Source organism: Pseudoliparis swirei, chromosome 23 (assembly GCF_029220125.1).
Source record: "Pseudoliparis swirei isolate HS2019 ecotype Mariana Trench chromosome 23, NWPU_hadal_v1, whole genome shotgun sequence".
NCBI classification, from domain to species: domain Eukaryota; kingdom Metazoa; phylum Chordata; class Actinopteri; order Perciformes; family Liparidae; genus Pseudoliparis; species Pseudoliparis swirei.
In genome coordinates this window covers 2483213-2505712 of record NC_079410.1, presented here as the reverse complement: position 1 = coordinate 2505712, position 22500 = coordinate 2483213, and the positions used below count along the sequence as shown (strand labels likewise).

General features: G+C 50.4%; 1 protein-coding gene across 1 annotated transcript in view; it reads left to right on the top strand.

Annotated features, from left to right (window-relative positions):
- Positions 1–22500, top strand: part of LOC130188455 (RNA binding protein fox-1 homolog 3-like) — a 149739-nt gene that overhangs the window by 118431 nt on the left and 8808 nt on the right. Inside the window, exons 3-4 of the mRNA XM_056406828.1 lie at positions 12930–13181; positions 20120–20251. Of these exons, the coding sequence (XP_056262803.1) occupies positions 12930–13181; positions 20120–20251 (384 nt within the window). The remainder of the gene's footprint in view (positions 1–12929; positions 13182–20119; positions 20252–22500) is intronic.

The following is a 22500-nucleotide window of genomic DNA, read 5'->3' as shown; positions in this document are numbered from 1 at the left end:
TATTTATTTTATATATACATATTTATATATACATGACATAATTTAAAAATATTAAATAAAATATATTAAAACAAATATATATTATTTTGTAGGTGTGCGGAAATAACGAAGAGTCGAGTGGTTCTGCTTGACCGTGGTCGTTTATTTTCCTTTGCAACACCTGTATCTTTCTCTACTTCCTGGTGCCTTTTTAACCCCCCTCGTCACCAGGGCTACGCCCCTTTCCTTAAAGGGCCCGCGTGAATTTGTATACCCCTACATGCCTCCCCCCAGAATTCACCTAGCCCCCACCAACAGCTCAACGTCTCGGGGCCCGGATCAATCGACCTGCACGACTCCGTGTCTCTGGGGCTGGGGGCAGGCCCTCCGTTGAGGCTTCCCCTTGGGTTTTGTTGTGGGCAGGTACCAGGGCACGAGGTCGCCCCCGTTGTGGGGGTAGAGCCACCCTTACCGGCTGGTCCAGGTCCAAATGTGCCGGTTTAAGGCGGTCTACCGACACGTATTCCAGGCGGCCGCCCATGTCGATCTTGCAGGCTTTGTCTCCGGTCTCCAGAACGCGAAACGGCCCGATATAGGGGGGTTGAAAGGTTCCCCGGTGGCAGTCCTGGCGAACAAACACATACTCCGCTGACTTGAGGCTGGATGGGACGTGTGACTGCGGCAGGCCGTGCTGCGATGTGGGCACCGGTTTGAACAGCCTGGCCTTTTCCCACAATGTTTCTCTCTCCTGGGTCTGTGACTTTGGAGATAAACTCCCCCGGGACCCGCAGTGGCTGTCCATAAACCAGCTCGGCAGATGAGGCCTGTAGATCCTCCTTGGGGGCCGACCTAAGCCCCAACATGACCCACGGAAGCCTGTCCACCCAACCACTGTCTTTGAGGCTGGCCCGGAGAGCAGCTTTCAAAGAGCGATGGAAGCGCTCGCACAACCCATTAGCCTGTGGGTGGTAGGCCGTTGTCCGATGGAGCTTTACTCCGAGGCTTCCTGCCACCGCATTCCACAGCTCCGATGTGAACTGCGGGCCTCGGTCTGAGGATACATCAGCTGGGGCTCCGAACCTGGAAACCCAGGTTGAAATGAAAGCCCGAGCCACTTCCTCCGTTGTTGTCGATGCCAACGGCACCGCTTCTGGCCAGCGAGTGGTTCGGTCCACCATTGTGAGGAGGTACGTGAAACCCCGGGATGGGGGCAAAGGGCCCACCAAGTCCACATTCACGTGGTCAAACCTCCTTTCCGGCACCGAGAACTGTGCTAAAGGGGCCTTTATGTGACGGTGGACCTTGGCGCGCTGGCACACCACACAGGTCCTGGCCCACTCTCGTACATCCTTCTTCAGCCCGTGCCAGACGAACTTTGCTGCCACCAACTTCTGTGACGCCTTCGTGCCAGGGTGTGACAGCCCATGCACCGTCTGGAACACCTGTCGCCTCCAGCCGTCGGGAACCACCGGCCGTGGCTGGCCTGTGGAGACGTCGCACAGAAGCGTTGTGCCGGTCTCGCCAAACGGAACGTCCTCCAACCGCAGCCCCGTCTCTGCCGTCCTCAATCCGAGAACGCCTGGGTCTGTAATCTGCTCCTCGGCCATCTTGCTGTAGTCCAATCCCATCTGGACAGCCCCGGTGACGGCCCTGGAGAGGCAGTCTGCGACCAGGTTCTCCTTGCCTGCGACATGCTGCAGATCTGTCGTGAACTCTGATATGTAGGCAAGCTGGCGTTGCTGCCGCGCAGACCACGGTTCGGCGCTCTTCCTCATGGCAAACGTCAGCGGCTTGTGGTCCACATACGCGGTGAACTGCCGAGCCTCCAGCAAGAACCGGAAATGCCGAATGGCCAGAAAAAGGCCGAGGAGTTCTCGGTCGAACGTACTGTACTTCCGCTCATTCGGGCGCAACTGCCGGCTGAAGAAAGCGAGCGGTTGCCACGCCCCCTTCACCCACTGCTCGTGCACGGTGCCCACCGTGTAGTCCGAAGCATCCGTGGTGATGGCAATCGGAGCTTCAGGGGACGGGTGTGCCAACATTGTTGCCTCCGCCAGAGCCATTTTAGCATCCACGAACGCCCGTTCCCGTTCTTCGGTCCAGTCCACCATCTTTTTGCTGGCCTTGTCCTTCAGGGCCTCGTACAGGGGCCGCATCAACTGGGCTGCTCGGGGGATAAAGCGGTGGTAAAAATTGATCATGCCTAAAAACTCTTGCAGGGCCTTCACTGTGAGTGGACGCGCAAAATTAGTGACTGCCTCCACCTTTGATGGGAGGGGAATCGCCCCGTCCTTTGTGATGCGATGCCCCAGAAAGTCAATGGTGGATAATCCAAACTGGCATTTAGCCGGGTTGACGATCAACCCATGCTGGCTGAGGCGATCAAACAGTATCCGAAGGTGAGACATGTGCTCGGCCCTTGATGTACTGGCAACCAGTATGTCGTCCAAGTAGACAAACAGAAAAGGCAGGTCCCTCAGCACCGTGTCCATCAGGCGCTGGAATGTCTGCGCTGCATTCTTGAGTCCGAAAGGCATCCTCAGGAACTGGAACAGGCTGAACGGAGTGATCACCGCCGTCTTGGGGACGTCCGCTGGCTGAACAGGCACCTGGTGGTAACCTCGCACAAGGTCTACTTTTGAAAACACCACGCTATCCGCCAAGTGGGCAGAAAAGTCTTGAATATGTGGAACCGGATACCGATCCGGAACCGTTGCGTCATTGAGCCGGCGGTAATCTCCACACGGGCGCCACCCGCCCCCAGGCTTTGGTGCGATATGCAGGGGTGAAGCCCACGGACTGTTGGAGCGGCGAATAATGCCCAGGCGCTCCATGTTCTCGAACTCAGCCTTGGCGATGGTGAGCTTCGCCGGGTCCAGGCGCCGGGCCCAGGCATGTACCGGCGGGCCAGTGGTAGAGAGGTGATGCTCCACCCCGTGTCTGACCGTGGAGGACGAGAAGGTGGGCTGCGTGAGGTCCGGGAACTTGGCCAGCAGCTGCAGAAACTCCTCATCCACCGTCAGCATGCTAGCTAATCCGGTAGAGCCAGCTCCACTTAATGTACATGGGTAAGAGCTAAACGTTACCGCATTTATCAGGCGGCGGCCCTTTACGTCCACCAATAATCCATGAGCGCAGAGGAAATCTGCGACCAGCAGGGGAACGGCAATCTTGGCAGTGACGAAGTCCCGGCTGAGACGCTGCCCCGTAAAGGACAGCTCCAGGCACCGCGTCCCAAACGTGCGTATGGGGGTCCCGTTAGCTGCTTCTAGGGGGGGGCCCTGCCCGCCGGTCAGCATGTCCACCCGCGATGCAGGCACCACGCTCCTCTGCGCACCCGTGTCGCAGAGAAAGCGCCGCCCGGAAACGTCGTCCTTGATGAACAGCAGCCTTCCCGACCGACGCTCATGGCTGTTACTGAGCGCCGGCTCTGGCATTTCCCGTCCCGCTGAAACTGCACGGAGATTTGCAGCGTGTCGCCTTCGGCCCAAACCTAGCATGGTAATAGCACATGCCGGTAGACCTCTGCCGTTGGCTCGCTGCTGTCGCTGTGGCAACGACATCCGTCTCTCCCGGCTGCCATGCCGTGGGTTGAGTCGGCCTCAGCGCCGCCGTATAGCTCTGTTGGCCAGCCAGAAAAAACTTATCAGCCTCTTCGGCTAACTCCCGACAGTCGGTGATCGCGGTGTTGGCCAACGCGGCTCGCACCGGCAGGGATAGCTGCTGCAGAAATAGTTCTTGAAACAGAAAGTCGGGTCTGTGCCGTCCCAGCAGAGCTAACATTGTGTCCATGAGTTCTGACGGCTTGCTGTCGCCGAGGCCGCTCAGCGAGAGCAAGCTGAGCCCGCTCAGTCAGACAGCCCGAAGGTCTTCAGCAGCCGGTCTTTCAACCGGGCGTACTCGCCCCTCTCCGGCGGATCCTCCAGGATGCTCGCCACTCGGCCCGCTGTAGAACTGCCGAGGGCCGCCACGACATAGTAGTACTTGGTGGCGTCCGCTGTAACGTCTTTTAAGGCAAACTGAGCTTCAGTTTGCGTGAACCACACCGATGCCTGCGTCTCCCAAAACTCTGGTAGCTTCAGCGAAACTGCATGTGTCGTCATCTTCTCTCCGGAAACGTCCATGAGAAATCAGGGTCACCAATGTAGGTGTGCGGAAATAACGAAGTCGAGTGGTTCTGCTTGACCGTGGTTGTTTATTTTCCTTTGCAACACCTGTATCTTTCTCTACTTCCTGGTGAACCTTTAACCCCCTCGTCACCAGGGCTACGCCCCTTTCCTTAAAGGGCCCGCGTGAATTTGTATACCCCTACAATATGATCTTTATTCTTTCCACTTCTTCTTTTTCTTCTTCTCCTATATTCTCCTTCCTTTCATCCTCTCCTCCTCCTCTTCTTCTTCTCCTCTCCTCTCCTCCTCCTCTTCTTCTTCTCCTCTCCTCCTCTCCTCTCCTCCTCCTCTCCTCTTCTTCTCCTCTCCTCTCCTCCTCCTCTTCTCCTCTCCTCCTCTCCTCTCCTTTCCTCTCCTCCTCTTCTTCTCACCGAGATCTCACCAGTTTTCTCTCACAGCGTTTGATCACAGTTAATAACCCTCCTCATTACGGAGACGAGAGCCACGGGTCATTAATATCCCTAATATCTCCCCCCCCCCCCCCCCCCCCGGAGGGAGAGTAAACAAAGGGATGAGTGAAGAAGAGCTCAGCGCGACATGATGAACCGATGGACTGTGATGAATCAAAGTTATCTCTCTAATCTTACTAACTGGGATTAGCCCCCTGATTAGATGAGCCCCGGCTCTCCAGCAGGGGGGAGGGGGGGGAGAGGGAGGGGGGGCTGTAGAGTCGGCATTCTTTCACTTCAAAGAATCCACGTGAACCTGGCGATGCTGCAGAGAGACGGGAAACAGAGAGGTCATGAATATATTAGGGGCAGTTACACCTGTTGCCCCTCCCCCGTTTATCTCTCCTCTCGTTCCCTCGCTCCCTGACATGCTCGCCGTCCGGTGGGAGGCATCGGGTCGTAATGAGAGTCTCCCTCTCTCTCTCCCCCTCTCTCTCTCTCTCCCTCTCTCGCTCTCTCTCTCCCTCCCTCTCCCTCTCTCTCGCTCTCCCTCCCTCTCCCTCTCCCTCTCTCTCTCTCTCCCTCTCTCTCCCTCTCCCTCTCTCTCTTCATTATTCATTTGCATACGTTTGCAGTTGTCACAGCGGTCAGCGAATGTCACGGCGAGATGTCCCCGCACGCTTAAGTAAAGGCGTTTTGCCCCCCCCCCCCCACACACACACACCACCACCAGGTGTCATTACCCAGCATGCCGAGCGGTACAGATATCAACATGACAACCATGTTCACTTCTTCACGGCCCGACAGAGTTCCTCAGAACGCTCATCAAGAGGCTCCGCCCACATCGCCGGTCGGGCCTCGCCTCCTCTCATTGGTCGAGAGCAATCTTCCAAAGCAAGGGGCGGAGTCAAAGCAGCGGCCGCTCCTCGCTCCTCGACGTGTTTGTTGCTTTTCATTTGTTTATATTTATTTGTTTGTTTGTTGGTTAGTTGAGGACCCGGAGTCCATATGACTCTCGTAACTCTGGTAACGCTCGCCGCCACTAGCGCCGCCCGGCTAACATAAATAATCTATCATTGAGGGAGCGGAGAAGATGAACTCTCCCTCTGCTTCACGACGACGGGCGAACAACGAGGAAGGCTCGCGTTGAGGGAGGGGAGGGTATGGAGGACTCAAAATGACTTAAGTATAAATAAATAAATAAATGAATGCATGAATAAATACAAGAATAAATAAATAAATGCTTAAATAAATGTATAAATAAATAAATAAATACAAGAATAAATGTATAAATACAGAAATAAATACAGAAATTAATAAATATAAGTTATAACTCAACAGGACATCATTAAATAAATGTATTTCTACATTTCTGTATTTCTTCATTTATTTATATCTCTATTTATGTGTCCACGTATTTCTTCATTTATTTATGTGTGACATTTACGTGTCCGTATATTCAAATGAGCTGGGCGGTCCGAACCTCATTGTTGAACAGGATTGGTCAAGTCAGGGAGCAAGACAGAAGCAATCGATCCCTAGCACTTGGATCTGTAGACGAACAGCGTTTATTATGCATTCTTGTCTGTACATTCTAAATACTACAGTTGTTGAGTCACGGAATGTAATTTAAGGATGTTTTCAGCCGAGAAGTTAGTTGTTTAAGCATCAAATCTGTGGTCGGTTTATCGAGATTCAGCCTAATAAGGATATGTGACGGAGATTTGAGGTCCTGCTCGGGACCAGTGAGCTCAGGCGGTCAGCGTGCTGTGTGGCCGCGAGAGAAGCCTGATCTCGGCAGGACTTTTTGAAATGCTCCGCTGGCTCTGACGTCTCCGTAGCGGCTAAACATAAGATATAATTAGGTTTTGGAGGATCTAAAGAGCACAACGAGTTCATTATTTACTAAAAGATAACGTTACGTCAATTTGACTGAGGGTTAAGATTCATAATTTCATATTGTAGCGACCCTGGGTCAGGAAGCTACGAGACGTTGTATATTTATTATCGTTTATTCGTAGCCTACGCCAAACAACAGTGGACACCGCAACACATTCTACTCCACTGTAAAGTATTTTACAGTGAATAATTGGAGTAAATTCATGCGCAAGAACAGTTGATGTGGTGACGTCACAAGACCAGAAAGACCGTCCTGCGTCCTCGAGTCTGGACTCCCAAAACCAGACTCCCAAGACCAGATTCCAAAGACCAGACTCCAAAAGAACACAAGTCTGTACTCAGTGTTCTTGGAATTGATAAACGGCTGAAGTCAAAAAGCTGTCTAGGCTAAGTTCTGCTAACGGTGAGCTGAGCGAGTCAACTTCAGCATCATGTGCCAGGCAGAAGTAGTTGAGCACAACACACCAGGTGCATCACACTCCTGTGACCAATCATGCTTTAGACAGAGGTTCGGACCGCCCAGCTCATTTGAATATACGGACACGTAAATGTCACACATAAATAAATGAAGAAATACGTGTGGACACATAAATAGATAAATAAATAAATGAAGAAATACAGAAATGCAGAAATATATTTATTTAATGATGTCTTGTTGATTTATAACTTATTTATTCATTCCTGTATTTATTTATACATTTATTTAAGCATTTATTTATTTATTTATACATTTATTTATTTATTTATACATTTATTTAAGCTTTTATTTATTCATTTATACATTTATTTAAGCATTTATTTATTTATTCTTTTATTTATTCATGCATTCATTTATTTATTTATTTATACTTTAGTCATTTTAAGTCCTCCATAGGAGGGGGGGGGGGGGAGAGAAGAGCGTCTTCGGGGCCCGACATCGACTCGCAGCCGAAGTCGCCCGGGTCATTATCTCCAACAACCGATTTTACTTTTCTCACACAAATGAAGTGGAGAAAAAAAAACGGGGGAGGAGAGGAGAGGAGAGGAGGGGAGAGGAGGGGAGAGGAGGGGGGAGAGGAGGGGAGGAGGAGGAGGGAGGGGGAGGGGAGGAGGGAGAGGAGGGGAGAGGAGGGAGGGGAGGGGAGAGAGGGAGAGGAGGGGAGGGGAGAGGAGGGGAGGAGAGGGAGAGGAGGGGGGAGGAGGAGAGGAGGAAAGGAGGGGAGGAGGGGGAGAGGAGAGGAGGGGGAGAGGAGGGGGAGAGGAGGGGGAGAGGAGAGGAGGAGGAGAGGAGATGGGAGGAGCCAGTGCACACCGTAACTTTATTGAGGAAATAGCTCTAAGGACAGTGCAGAAAACGGTGGTAAAAGCCCGTCGGCGACGCTCTGGCTTCACCCTGACAGCCTGCGCTCCGGAGAGGTCACGGGTCAGGGTCACGATGCCCGGCCTCTCTGACGGTCGCCCAGTCACGGTATCCCGCCTGGCTCACGAGGGGAACGAGGAGCTCGGCGAGGCGGAGATCAGGAACCTCTCTGATTCTGCGACCGGGCCTGATGAGCGACGCGCAGACAGCGGTGGCTGCTCGAGGCGACACCGAGATGATGTCAGAACGATCTCCGGAGAGAAAGCTGGTATTCAATTATCTGGTCTCAGCCCAACACGCCGAGGGTACAAGGCTCGGAGAGCGGCTGGCGGGACACTTATTCATATTCTATGTTAGGACAACTCATGACGAGGACGAGGTCAGTCCCTCTCTCGGTCCCGGAACCAACCACGGCCCGGCCGAGAGCCGGAGGTCCACCAGCTGCAGCGATATCTCTCGTCAGTACATGTCAGTGGAGGTGTGTGAGGACTCAGTCTGTGCCCTGGTAGCTGAGGTCAGTGGGTGTGGCCGTGCAGACGGGGCTCAGACTCACCTCGGGGGCGGCGGGGGTCCGCTCTCGGGTCTCCGCCTTCGGCCCCTTCCGGTGGATCGACAGGTGAAGAAATAGGCCTCACAAAAAGTAGGTCCACAAACCGAGTGTAAAGTTTTAAAACCGCAAGGCAGCAAGTATTTTATTCAAAAACAGGAAGTAGAAATAAACAAAGTACAAGTACAAGTCGAGTTCTCTCACGGAAGCCTGAAGCCAAAAAACAACAACAACCCTTGCTCCTCTTGTTCGTCATCTTTTATACCCTCTGGCTCCTCCTACTTTTACCGGACATCCGTCCTCCTCTGGGTGCTGATGGGGGTCACCCCCCCCCCTCATCCTGAGAGGTTCCGGGGAGACTCTTTGGCTCCCCATCAAAGAGGAGGACCGTTGTCTTAGCCGATTTAAGTGAGCTTGGTCACCTTTGTGACCTCATCTAATCTCTCAGGCTCTTTGGGGGAAGTCCCCTCTTTACAGCTCCTTCCAGACCTTGTGAGACTTCACCTTGGCGGTGACTCAGAACACGCTATAACCGGGGGTCAGGATACAGAACATATGGGAGACATAGATTACATTCTCATATCAAAGAACATTGATCTACAGGCAGGTTAACACACATGAATCCAGGCTTGTGTTTATTCACTCCGCAGTAACATCACCTTGGGCCCATATGGTGAGGCTATGGGCTCCGAAACCACAATTACACAAGTCTTCATTTGAATATCACAAGAGGTGCCATGTTTACATCTGGTGTTTTAGGACTAACATTGCGGGTTCTGTACTTCCCCGTCTGGTCCACGGATCCCCCTGCTGAACTTCCAACCCTGGAACAATTCGCATTTATTTGTCCCACTTCTAACAGCAATCATCCAGGCACCTCCTCCTCCCCCTCTCCTCTCCCCCTTTCCTCTCCTCCCCCTCTCCCCCTCTCCTCTCCCCCTCTCCTGTGTGTGTGTGTGTGTGTAGCAGGTCTCATGCCGCTACCCGTGGGTTTCCCCCACCAGCACCAAGGACCAACCAGGCACCAAGAGGTTTCTTTCGATGACATCTTTTATTTGTCAGCACACAGCGAGCAGACCGCAACACTCTGCTCACCCCCCGCTCCACTGGGAGCTTTTATGAGCGCGGCCTCGGCTGCTGACTGATTGCCAATCACCAGCAGCCGAGGCCAAATTAGAGACAGCTGCCACAGTGTGGTTTGTTCACCGCTGTGGTCACGGTGGTGGTGCCCTCTCCATCATGGTGCTGGGGGGGCGGAGCCTCCGGTCGATTAACCTGGAACCTGGAGGTGCAGTGGGGGTCTCTGTGTGTGTGTATGTAAGTGTGTGTGTGTGTATGTAAATGTGTGTGTGTGTATACAAGTGTGTGTGTGTGTGTGTATGTAAGTGTGTGTGTATATGTAAGTGTGTGTGTGTATTTGTGTATGTTATATATATATGTGTATGTGTGTTATGTGTATTATGTGTGTGTGTGTGTGTGTGTGTATGTATGTGTGTATGTGTGTGTATGTGTATGTATGTATGTGATGCACAATGGTTCGTGTGATGCACAATCGTTCATGTGTTGCACAATAGTTTGCGTGATGCACAATGGTTCGTGTGATGCACAATAGTTTGCGTGATGCACAATGGTTCGTGTGATGCACAATAGTTTGCGTGATGCACAATGGTTCGTGTGATGCACAATGGTTTGTGTGATGCACAATGGTTTGTGTGATGCACAATGGTTCGTGTGATGCACAATGGTTCGTGTGATGCACAATGGTTCGTGTGATGCACAATAGTTTGCGTGATGCACAATGGTTCGTGTGATGCACAATAGTTTGCGTGATGCACAATGGTTCGTGTGATGCACAATAGTTTGCGTGATGCACAATGGTTTGTGTGATGCACAATGGTTCATGTGATGCACATTGGTTTGTGTGATGCACAATGGTTTGTGTGATGCACAATGGTTCGTGTGATGCACAATGGTTCGTGTGATGCACATTGGTTCGTGTGATGCACATTGGTTTGTGTGACGCACAATGGTTCGTGTTATGCGCAATGGTTCGTGTAATGCACAATGGTTCGTGTGATGCACAATGGTTTGTGTGATGCACAATGGTTCGTGTGATCCACAATGGTTCGTGTGATGCACATTGGTTCGTGTGATGCACAATGGTTCATATAATGCACAATGGTTCGTGCGATGCACAATTGTTCGTGTGATGCACAATGGTTCGTATGATGCACAATGGTTCATATAATGCACAATTGTTCGTGCGATGCACAATGGTTCGTGCGATGCACAATGGTTCGTATGATGCACAATGGTTCGTGCGATGCACAATTGTTCGTGTGATGCACAATGGTTCGAATGATGCACAATGGTTCATATAATGCACAATGGTTCGTGCGATGCACAATGGTTCGTATGATGCACAATGTTTCGTGCGATGCGGAGCTTTGGGTCAGCAGGAGGCGCTCCTTTTCTGTATATTCTCTCCTTTGTATTCTCTTCTTCTTCTCTTTAAACGGGGGAGTGAGGGGGCGGAGCTCCTAGAAGTTGAAGCTTGCCGATGTGGAGAGAGTTACGTCACACCGTGAGCGAGGGAGAGAAGTGGAGCACGGGGTGGAGATAAAACATAGAAGAAGAAAGTTCTGCATTAAAGAGAAGGAGGGAGGGAGGGGAGAAGGAGGGGGAGAGAGGGAGAGAGATACAGTATAATGAAAAAGAGAAGAGGGATGAGGTCAGGCAGGAGCCAGGGCATCCCTCTTCCTCTCTCAAGGCCCTTCTTCTTCTTCTTCTTCTTCTTCTTCTTCTTCTTCTTCTTCTTCTTCTTCTTCTTCTTCTCATCTGGATAATGGAGTCTTTCCGTAATGTTCTTTGGTTTCTTTGCCAACGCGTCAGAGTAGAATTATTATATCCCTCCGTCCGTTTACAGCTCGGGCGCTCTCATTAAAAACCCTGCGCCTCCTCCTCCTCCTCTTCCTCCTTCTCTTCCTCATCCTCCTGGAGCGTTCTCTGGAAGTCTGTAGAGAGGCCAAACGAGAGGAAGAAGAAGACTATAACACGTTTATCTCTCTCCATCCCCAGCCAGCTTGTAAAGGGAGAAACTTCTCTATCTGTTTACTGTTATTGTTTTCCTCCTCCTCCTCCTCCTCCTCCTCCTCTCTCTCTCTCTTATCCTCAGAGTTATGCATCCCGCTCGCACCATCGCCATCTTTAGATTTGATTGAGGGAATTTTCCAGCCGGTGTTATTGGATTTTGGTGTTATTGCCTCTCCTTTTCTTTCTCCCCTCCTCTCTCCTGCTTTCATGCCGGCCGGTTCTCGACTTGGTTCTCGACTTGGTTCTCGACTTGGTTCTCGACTTGGGTCTCGACTTGGGTCTCGACTTGGTTCTCGACTTGGGTCTCGACTTGGGTCTCGACTTGGTTCTCGACTTGGGTCTTGACTTGGTTCTTGACTTGGTTCTTGACTTGGGTCTTGACTTGGTTCTTGACTTGGTTCTCGACTTGAGTCTAGACTTGGTTCTTGACTTGGGTCTTGGGTCTCGACTTGGTTCTTGACTTGTGTCTAGACTTGGTTCTTGACATGGGTCTTGACTTGGTTCTCGACTTGGTTCTCGACTTGAGTCTAGACTTGGTTCTTGACTTGGGTCTCGACTTGGGTCTCGACTTGGTTCTTGACTTGGGTCTTGACTTGGTTCTTGACTTGGTTCTCGACTTGGGTCTCGACTTGGTTCTCGACTTGAGTCTAGACTTGGTTCTTGACTTGGGTCTTGGGTCTCGACTTGGTTCTTGACTTGTGTCTAGACTTGGTTCTTGACATGGGTCTTGACTTGGTTCTCGACTTGGTTCTCGACTTGAGTCTAGACTTGGTTCTTGACTTGGTTCTCGACTTGGTTCTTGACTTGTGTCTAGACTTGGTTCTTGACTTGTGTCTAGACTTGGTTCTTGACATGGGTCTTGACTTGGTTCTCGACTTGGTTCTCGACTTGAGTCTAGACTTGGTTCTTGACTTGGTTCTCGACTTGGTTCTTGACTTGGTTCTTGACTTGTGTCTAGACTTGGTTCTTGACTTGGGTCTTGACTTGGTTCTCGACTTGGGTCTCGACTTGGTTCTTGACTTGAGTCTAGACTTGGTTCTTGACTTGGTTCTCGACTTGGGTCTCGACTTGGTTCTTGACTTGAGTCTAGACTTGGTTCTTGACTTGGGTCTCGATTTGGGACTTGATTTTTCTCTGACCCTTTGCACGAGTCCCAGTCGTCCTCTTCCCAGTCGTCACGTCTCCCTGTAGTTCGGAATGCCCTGAAGGAACCACGGGAAGGTTCCTCTAATGAGGTTTTTCTTGGGCGCAGCCTTCTCGTTCTCTGGATTCTTGTTGACTCGTTGACGGGGAAACGATTCCACTCGTTTTCAGACCTTTGACATTTCCGAGGTTCGTGACCCGAGACCCAGGAGGTCCGTGACGTTAGCTGAGATGCGATGCCACGGCGGTTTCCCCAACCCAACCCTCGGCTTCCGGAATGGCACTGGTGAACCCGAACCGCTAGCACCCCGCTGTCAAACCGATGCCCCTGACCCCCGACAACTGACCCTAATGTTGTGCGTTCTCTTTAGGGTAACCAAGAGGCCGCCAACCCCCCGGACGCCATGGCCCAGCCGTACACCCCGGCCCAGTACCCGCCTCCCCCACAGAACGGCATCCCCGCGGAGTTCGCGGTGCCGCACCCGCTTCCGTCGCAGGACTACAGCGGGCAGAGCCGGGTGCCCGAGCACGCCATGACCCTCTACACGCCGGCGCAAACGCACGGCGAGCCGGCCGGCGCCGATGTCAGCACGCCCGCCATCACCGCCGCCACGACCGCACCGGTCAGTGTCCTTCATCATCTGCAAACACTGTTCTCGACACGCTGTCAGCAAGTAAAATATACTATTACCACTTTTTTTACCTTCTTTTGTTGTGTTGTTGTTGTTGTGTTGTTGTTGTTGATGTCGAGAGGAAAAATCTGATGTGTAAATGTGCATTCTTTCCAACATCAATTTAAAAATTGGTGGATTGTGATCTGTGACATTTTCACCGTTAAAGCTGCAGTTGGTAACAAAATATGTAAAATAAAACTACAACAAACTCGACTGAGGACTCGAGTCACAAGTCACAAGTCCTCACGATCCACTTCACTTGGGTCTTGATGTGGGTCTTGACGTAGGTCTTCACTTGGGTCTTGACTTGGGTCTTAACCTAGTTCTTGACGTGGGTCTTGACTTGGGTCTTGACTTGGGACTTGAGCTAGGTCTTGACTTGGGTCTTGACTTGGGTCTTGACTTGGGACATGAGCTAGGTCTTGACTTGGGTCTTGACTTGGGACTTGAGCTAGGTCTTGACTTGGGTCTTGACTTGGGTCTTGACTTGGGACATGAGCTAGGTCTTGACTTGGGTCTTGACTTGGGACATGAGCTATGTCTTGACTTGGGTCTTGACTTGGGACATGAGCTAGGTCTTGACTTGGGTCTTGACTTGGGACATGAGCTAGGTCTTGACTTGGGTCTTGACTTGGGACATGAGCTAGGTCTTGACTTGGGTCTTGACTTGGGACATGAGCTAGGTCTTGACTTGGGTCTTAACCTAGGTCTTGACGTGGGTCTTGACTTGGGCCTTGAGTTAGGTCTTGACTTGGGACATGAGCTAGGTCTTGACTTGGGTCTTAACCTAGGTCTTGAGTTAGGTCTTGACTTGGGTCTTGACTTGGGGCATGAGCTAGGTCTTGACTTGGGTCTTAACCTAGGTCTTGACGTGGGTCTTAACCTAGGTCTTGAGTTAGGTCTTGACTTGGGTCTTGACTTCGGACTTGAGTTAAGTCTTGACATGGGACTGGATTGTGAAGACTAGAGATCTGTTTGGGACGTGTCTGGTTCCTTCAAAGCTCCGGGAACATTTGCAGGACTCCGCCCCTGAAGTAAAAACCAACCAATCAGAGGCGAGCAGTCCGTCATCTGGCTGCCAATCACAGCTCGTTAACTCAACCGATACGATGAATAAATCCACGACCCGAGACGAGTCGTTGATTCACCGTTCGGCCGTTAAAAAGCCGACGAGGAGCAACACCAGGAGGCGTGAACCTGATGAGGAGATATTTGAGCAAATAAACAACAGCAAAAATAAATAAAGAAATAATAAAGTTACCAATTGTACTTTAACAGAAGAGACGTGTGCATGCTCGGTGGCTTCTCTCACAGCACTTTGATGGTGAAGCCCCTCCCCCGACCTGTGTTTCAATGGGAATGTTGTTGTTGTTGTTTTTGTTGTTGTTGTTGTTTGTACCTCCTCCCCCTCCCACTCTCCAACTGTCTGCCATTTCCCAAAACAGATTCTCCCCCGAATCTGACTGAAGATGAATTATTAATAATAATTATTATAATATGCAAAAAGTCAAAGAGAGAGAGAGAGAGACACACACACACACAGAGAGAAAGAGAGAGAGAGAGATTTGATTTTTGAAAAACACTATTAAAAAAAAAAATTCAGCCTTTACATAGCTTCTTTAAAAAAATAAAGTGCTTTAAAAAATCAGGTTGTTTAAAATACAAAACACCACACACAAAAACCATTAAAAAAATAAAAACGTATTCTACCTAATAAAAAGTGGTGCAAACACCAACTCCTCCTCCACCACAGAACAAACAATGTCTTTAAAACACCAGCGTTGGTTAAAAGCATCCAGGTCTCCAATGTGTTTATAAAACCTGAACTCCAGCCAGAGTCTGGCTCTGATGTTACAGAGCCACACTGCCCTGGCTTCCTGCCCCTCTCTGTTTTCCACCCGGGACTTCCTAGTTAAATAAATGGCCATTTTGGCTTCGCCTGATAAAAAATTTAGCAGCTGCCACTTTTCTTTTTCCGTTTTTTTGTAGGCAGCTCCCATGATAAAAAACCTTCTCTGTAAAAACCACATTAAAAAGACTAAAAACCAATGTTAAAAGAGCGAAGAAACTCAAAAGTCTCTTACACTTGTTAAAAACATGGTAAATAGTCTCCCGGAGGTCACAGAAGGGGCACTGGCTCAGGACAGCGGGATTAATGACTGAAATAAAAGCGTTGGACGCGACAGCACCATGTAAAATCCGCCACTGGAGGTCAGCGGTCCTTTTCTTCAGGGGAGGCTTGTATAGGACCCCCCACTGCGGGCCAGGGCCTCCATGCCCAAGTCTCTCTGACCACACAGTGGGCGGTCTGTTGCACAGTCTGGACCTGTTGATGCTCTTCACGAGGTTAAAATACAAAGTCTTCTTGTCTGCTTTGTTCAGTGTGCAGTTTTCTGGGTGGCTCGTTCTTAGCAGGGGCGGTGAGTCCCCTAGCCCCGGGCTGAGGGAGATGTCTGGGAAGGGGTCTGCAGGGTCCGGCTCTGCTCTCTGCTGGCTGTAGTCGTTGAGGAGGCTCCTCTCCAACCCGGTCAGCCTCTGCCTCCACAGCTCCAGGAGCCTCCTCGCCACCCGGTCGGAATGCAGACCCAGCAGGGAGCCCAGGGCCGGGGGGTCGCTCAGCGTCGGCCCCACTGCATCCACCAACTGCTGCAGGCAAAGAGTCTTTGTTCGCAGCAGCGCTCCCGTTAGTCCAGGGTTGACGCTGCTGCTAATGTCTAGTTTTGCCCTGTGAATTAATGGTTCTCTCAACAACCAGAACAGAGAGTCAGACTGTGGGCACCTTTCGTGTTTAAAAAGGGCCCACGACTTAAAAACACCCTGATAAAAAGGAGGCAGCCTACTTAGCTTTAAAATACTGGAGTCTATTAAAAACAGAGCAGTATCCAGCCCCAGGTTGTCAGCACGTCTGAGGATGCAGCTGGCCACGTCTCGCCACACTAAAAACCCCGGACTCGTTAAAAACTTCTGAACAAACTGTAATCTAAAAGTGGCCGTCCGGCTGGCCAGGTGGACAAGGCCCTGTCCCCCCTCCTCTCTGGTTAAAAACAGCACCCCCTCTGGCACCCAGTGTAGACCCTCCCAAAAGAAAATCCACCATTTTCCTTTGTATATTGGCTAAGAAGTCCGAGGGAGGGTCTAAACAGGTCAACCTGTGCCACAGTTGGGATGCAATAAGATTGTTTAAAACCAGTACTCTACCTTTAACCCTTGTGTTGCCTTAGGGTCATTTTGACCCGAATCAATATTACACCCTCCCCCGCCTTAGGATTAATTTGACCCCATTCAATGTTTAATGTCGGTGTTCTTTCGGTAGTCAACAAACAAACATAAAGTGCCTCACACTTAAACTTGGAAAACAATATTAATTCTAATAATTTTCTGGAGGTTTTAATTGCTGGCGTCAAATTGAACCCAAAGGGTAAAATATGTTAGTAAATATAAAGGTAACAGGAGGGTGAAACATTGAATCGGGTCAAAATGACCCAAAGGCGGGGGGAGGGTGTAATATTGATTCGGGTCAAAATGACCCTAAGGCAACACAAGGGTTAAAAGACATCTGGGGGAGCAGCCACTTCCACTTGGAAAGTTTCCCCTCTATCTTCTCTGTGACGCCCTCCCAGTTCTTCTGGACCATGTCTTTTCCTCCGAGGTAAATCCCTAAATATTTAAAACCGTCCTTTTTCCATATGAGCTTTTGTGGAAGAACCGGGAGGCCGCCACGCCACTCCCCCACAGCGAGGGCTTCGCTCTTCTTCCAGTTCACCCTCGCTGACGATGCCATGCTAAAATCATGTACTATTTGATTTAAAAGGTTCACATCATTTTGGTTCTTAATAAAAACAACAACGTCGTCGGCATATGCCGATAAAATCATTCTCTTACTAAAACCAGGTAAAACCAAACCATGTAGGCTAGAGCGTATTTTAATGAGGAGGGCTGAGGAGAGTGCGTAGAGCATCCCGGACAGAGCACAGCCCTGCCGGACCCCTCTACCCACTCTAAAAGGAGCACACAGCCTGCCGTTTATCTTCAGCACACTCTCAACATTACTGTACAACACCTTGATCTTAGCTATGAAACCAGCGCTGAACCCAAACTTCCCCAGAACTTTCCAGAGGAAGCCGTGTTCAACGCGGTCAAAAGCCTTTTCCTGATCTAGAGAAATCAGACCAGTGTCCATACCCAACGAGCTGGAGACCTCCAAAACATCCCGAATGAGGTGGACGTTGTCCACCATGGACCTGCCGGGCACACAGTAGGTCTGGTCCCGATGGAGGACCTGCTCCATAGCTCCCCTCAGCCTGGAGGCCAGGACCCTGGACAGAAGCTTGTAATCCACACACAGCAGAGACACAGGGCGCCAGTTACCGATGTCCTGCGGGTTTCCTTTTTTAGGCAGCAGGGTTAGCACTGGCATGGAACCAGAGGCCAGACTCTCATTGAAGACGTCTAGGATGTCCCCTCCGAGGACATCCCAGTACTTTTTATAAAATTCAGCGGGGAGGCCGTCGATTCCGGGGGCGCGCCCTCCCTGCATTCCCAGCAGGGCAGCTTTCAGCTCTTGGGGGGTTATGGGTCTGTCGAGCTCCTCATTAGTCTCCTCGGAGACCTGAGGCAGCTCCCCACAGAGCCCCTCCGTCGACTCTCCTCCTCCCTATACTCAGTGGCATAAAGGGAGGTAAAACCGCTCGCTTCCGGATCTGGCTTGGCTCCACAACCGGCTGCCCTGCGTCCGTCAGCAGTGAGTGGATCACTCGCCTGCCCTCCTCTTCTCCAGGCCGAAGAAGAAGCTAGAGGAGTGTCCATCTCGCGATGGTCTGGAATCGGGACCTGACCAGTGCGCCTTGTACTTTAACTTCGAACAGGTCGGCGAGAGCCGCCTTTTTACTTTTGAGGACTTCAATATGTCCTCGATCTCCTGTGGACTCGCTCAAACTTTCTAGGTCCACTATTGGATGAGCCTCCCCATTGAACAAGCCTCCCGTTGGACGAGCCTCCCCATTGGACGAGCCTCCCGTTGGACGAGCCTCCCCATTGGACGAGCCTCCCCATTGGAAGAGCCTCCCATTGGACGAGCCTCCCCATTGGACGAGCCTCCCGTTGGACGAGCCTCCCCATTGGACGAGCCTCCCATTGAACGAGCCTCACCTTGGACGAGCCTCCCCATTGGACGAGCCTCCCATTGGACGAGCCTCCCATTGGACGAGCCTCCCAATGGACGAGCCTCCCATTGGACGAGCCTCCCCATTGGACGAGCCTCCCATTGGACGAGCCTCCCCATTGGACGAGCCTCCCATTGGACAAGCCTCCCATTGGACGACGGACACTTTTTATTTTCCGGGATCGGCTGCCCTCAGTAACGCTGACACGGCAAAAAGTTCAGAGTGAGGAGAAACTTGGCAGGAGGTTCAGCCTGCTCCTCCTCCCCCTCAGCGCATTGACACTGTACACCACTCCTCCGCTCTCTCTCTCTCTCTATTTCACTTGTGGTTTCGTTTCATCTGCTCCCCCGCTGTGAAGAAAACCCGGAGACGGTGGCCATGGAGATATGAGAGGTCTCCCCCCTCTCCTCCCTCCTCCTCCTCCTCCACTCTCTCCTCTCTCTCTCGCTCTCGCTCTCTCTCTCCGGGAGGACAGAGGGATGAGATTAGTGGGGTGTAAACAGAGAGTGTTCATCCTCTGATGGGGCCGGGTGCCTTTGATTGGGCACCCTGCAGGAGCACAGATTAAGGGAGCAGATCCCCCCCCCCCCCCCCCCGGAGACGCTTCACTCTGCACATCTTCTTGACTTAAAGACTTTAAAAAGCGAGGGAAGGGAGGCTGGAGGATGGAGTGAAGCGTATGGATACCCCCGCAGAGTGTTTTTAATGAGCCGGCCCGACTCTCTCGCTGCTTCTGCTCTCTTGTTTCTGTCCGAGTTCCCCCCCCCCACCCCCACCCCCCCGCACACACACACACCAACCCTATACTGGAGAGGTGGCCCAGGACCTCCAGGGACCTCAGACCAGCTCACTTCAAAGAGAGAGTCAGACCCAAATCCTGAGAGAAGAAGAAGAAGAAGAAGAAGAATAAGGGAGGAGGAGTAGAAGAAGGGATTATAACGAAATATTAATTCATAATCTCTTTTGAATTGTATCAAATGAAGATTTTCATTCATGACCATTTAAATTAAGGAAACTGAAAAGCTGCAGTGTTAGTGTGTGTGTGTGTGTGTGTGTGTGTGTGTGTGTGTGTGTGTGTGTGTGTGTGTGTATGTGTGTGTATGTGTGTGTGTGTATGTGTGTGTGTGTGTGCGTATGTAGGTGTGTGTGTAGGTGCGTGTGTGTGTAGGTGTGTGTATGTGTGTGTGTGTAGGTGTAAGATAAGATAAGATAAGATATTCCTTTATTAGTCCCTCAGTGGGGAAATTACAGGATCACAGTAGTATAGCTCACTGATAAACGAATAATAAAATAGAAACAAGTAATATAATAAGCATTAAAAAGAAAACATCAGTAGAATAATATACATTAAAACAGTAGAATATATGTACAGACTGAATAAAAGTATATATATATATATAAACAAAGTATATAAACAAAGTATCAGCATATTGTACATGTTGTTTAGTAGTGTGTGTTATGTGTATGTATATGTGTGTGTGTGTGTGTGTGTATGTGTGTGTGTACGTGTGTGTGTGTGTGTATGTGTGTGTGTTTGTTTGTAGGTGCGTGTGTGTGTGTGTTAAGTTGATCAAGAGCTAAGTGCAAGAGATTAATAAGAGGTTTTTTTCAAATGGCAGACGGCTGAGTGAGTTGGTTAGCTGCACCCTGCACCCCCCCTCTCCCCCCCCCCCCCTCCACCAGGAGGTGCAGTCCACTAACGGCGGCCCGTGTCTCCTCCCTCAGACGGAGGACGTGACGTCCTCAGAGTCCCAGCTGCAGCTCTCTGAGTCCTCGGAGAAGCAGCAGCCCAAGAGGCTGCACGTGTCCAACATCCCCTTCCGCTTCAGGGACCCAGACCTGCGGCAGATGTTTGGGGTGAGTCAGTGTTGTTATTATTATTATTATTGTTATTATTATTATTATTATTAATATGTAAATTATTACTATTATTATCATTATTATTATTACTATTGTTATTCTTATTTATAATATTATTATTATTATTATCATTATTATAATTAATATTGTTGTTATTATTACCTATTTTTATTATTATAATTACTGTTGTTATTATTATTATTAATAGTATTATTATCATTATATTATTATTATCATTTTATTAATATTATTAATATATAATTATTTACTTTATTTTATTATTATTATTATATTAAATATTAAACTTTCCATTCATATCCATCTTCTCCTAAAAGCTGGATTCATGAAGGTTGCGCAATCAGATTACAGACCAGGATTCTTCCACAGGAAACCCCTCCCTCTCTCTCTCCCTCTCCCTCTCTCCTCCTCCTCCTCTCTCCCTCTCCCTCTCTCTCTCTCCCCCTCCTCCTCTCTCCCTCTCTCTCTCCTCCTCCTCTCTCTCCCTCTCCCTCTTTCTCTCTCTCAGAATCAGAATCAGAATCAGTTTTATTGGCCAAGTCAGTTTGCACAAACAAGGAATTTGACTGGGTAAAGTGTCTCGGTGCTTACACAAAATATACATTTCAACACAGTACAGAACAAACAAAAACTCTCTCCTCCTCCTCCTCCTCCTCTCCCCACCCCCCCCTCTCTCTCTCCTCCTCCTCCTCCTCTCTCTCTCCCTCTTTCTCACTCTCTCTCCTCCTCCTCTCTCTCTCCCTCTTTCTCTCTCTCTCCTCCTCCTCCTCTCCTCCTCTCTCTCTCTCCCTCTCTCTCTCTCTCTCCCTCTCTCTCTCCTCCTCCTCTCTCTCTCCCTCTTTCTCTCTCTCTCCTCCTCCTCCTCTCTCTCTCTCCCGTCTCTCGCCCAATTCATGAGGCACTGAATAGTCGGGCGTCTCGATAAGAATTGATTCGATGGATCTGATTGACGCTGCGGAGGCGTTGATGCTCCTCCTGGTGGTCGCCGTGGAGACGACGTCTAGCTGATGATATTATTTACCCCAGAGGGCTTTTATATGAATTGCAGACAACGTGCCCCCCCCCCCCCCCCCTATGATTGTTCTCTCTGCTGCAGGTCAGTAATTAGCTCTCCGTGTGCCGCCATGCAGATATACGGCTAAAGCCCCGGATGTTTTTTCATTAGCCCCGAATGTTTTCAACCAAAAAAAAAAAAAGATTTGGTACACAAGTGGTTAACACCTCCGCTAAGCCCAGCCGCCGCTCCCATAACGCGCATCGCTCTGCCGTGATACGCGCCGACACATCCGCGCACACAGGTGAGCACACTCTCACTCGAAAAACTCACTAGCCCCCCCCCCCCCCCCCGTCGACAACGCTCGCACTGGCTAAGCCCCGGATATATCCAAATCCTAGAGACGCGCCTGCCCCAGGTTAAAGGCTCGTTGAGCAGAGCGATTGTCTCTCGGTGACCCTCGGAGATGGCTTCAGTGCCCCCTCCTCCTGACACGCAATCCTCTTCCCCACAATGGGCCTTTTGTGTTCAGAGCCTCCTCCCCATCCAGCTCTAATGGCTTCTGGAGCGCCACCGGCTCAATACGCCATTACCGGACAGTTAAAGGGAGAGAGAGAGAGAGAGAGAGAGAGAGAACACGAGAGTGTATGACATAAGGTCTCGTTATTGGGCCAATGGACTGAAATCCAATGGTTTACATACGGTAAAAATGGCTTAGTCGGACTGGACTATGTGCGGTCCGACTTCGGTCCGATTAACACCCTGGATAGCTCGGTCCGATCCAGTTGATAATTCGACTCTCGCGGCATGTAACTCTGAATTCGATTCGGAACTGGACTTTGCGTCTTTGCGCATGCTTGAGATCCCGCCGCCCTCCTCCTCCTCCTCCTCCCTCCCTCCCTCCCTCCCATGTCGTGACCCAGAAGTCGAAAGAGACGATAAATTAAATTCTCTGTGTACCTTCGGCGACGGCGTCTTCTCTCCGTTATCAACTCAGCCAACAGCGCCATTTGCATTCGCTGTACTCCTATGAACACCATGGAAAAATAGTAGAGGGATGTCGCTTCGCCTCGCTCTCTGTTCGCCATCTTTCTCCAAATGTTGTTGTTGTTGGTGGTGAAGAGGTCAAGCGGAAATGGCTGTATCACCACGAGTCGTAATGAAAACAGCGCCGCCTATCGTATCGGATATGACATGCTTTCAAAGGCCAATGATTCTAATGACTCACTCCATG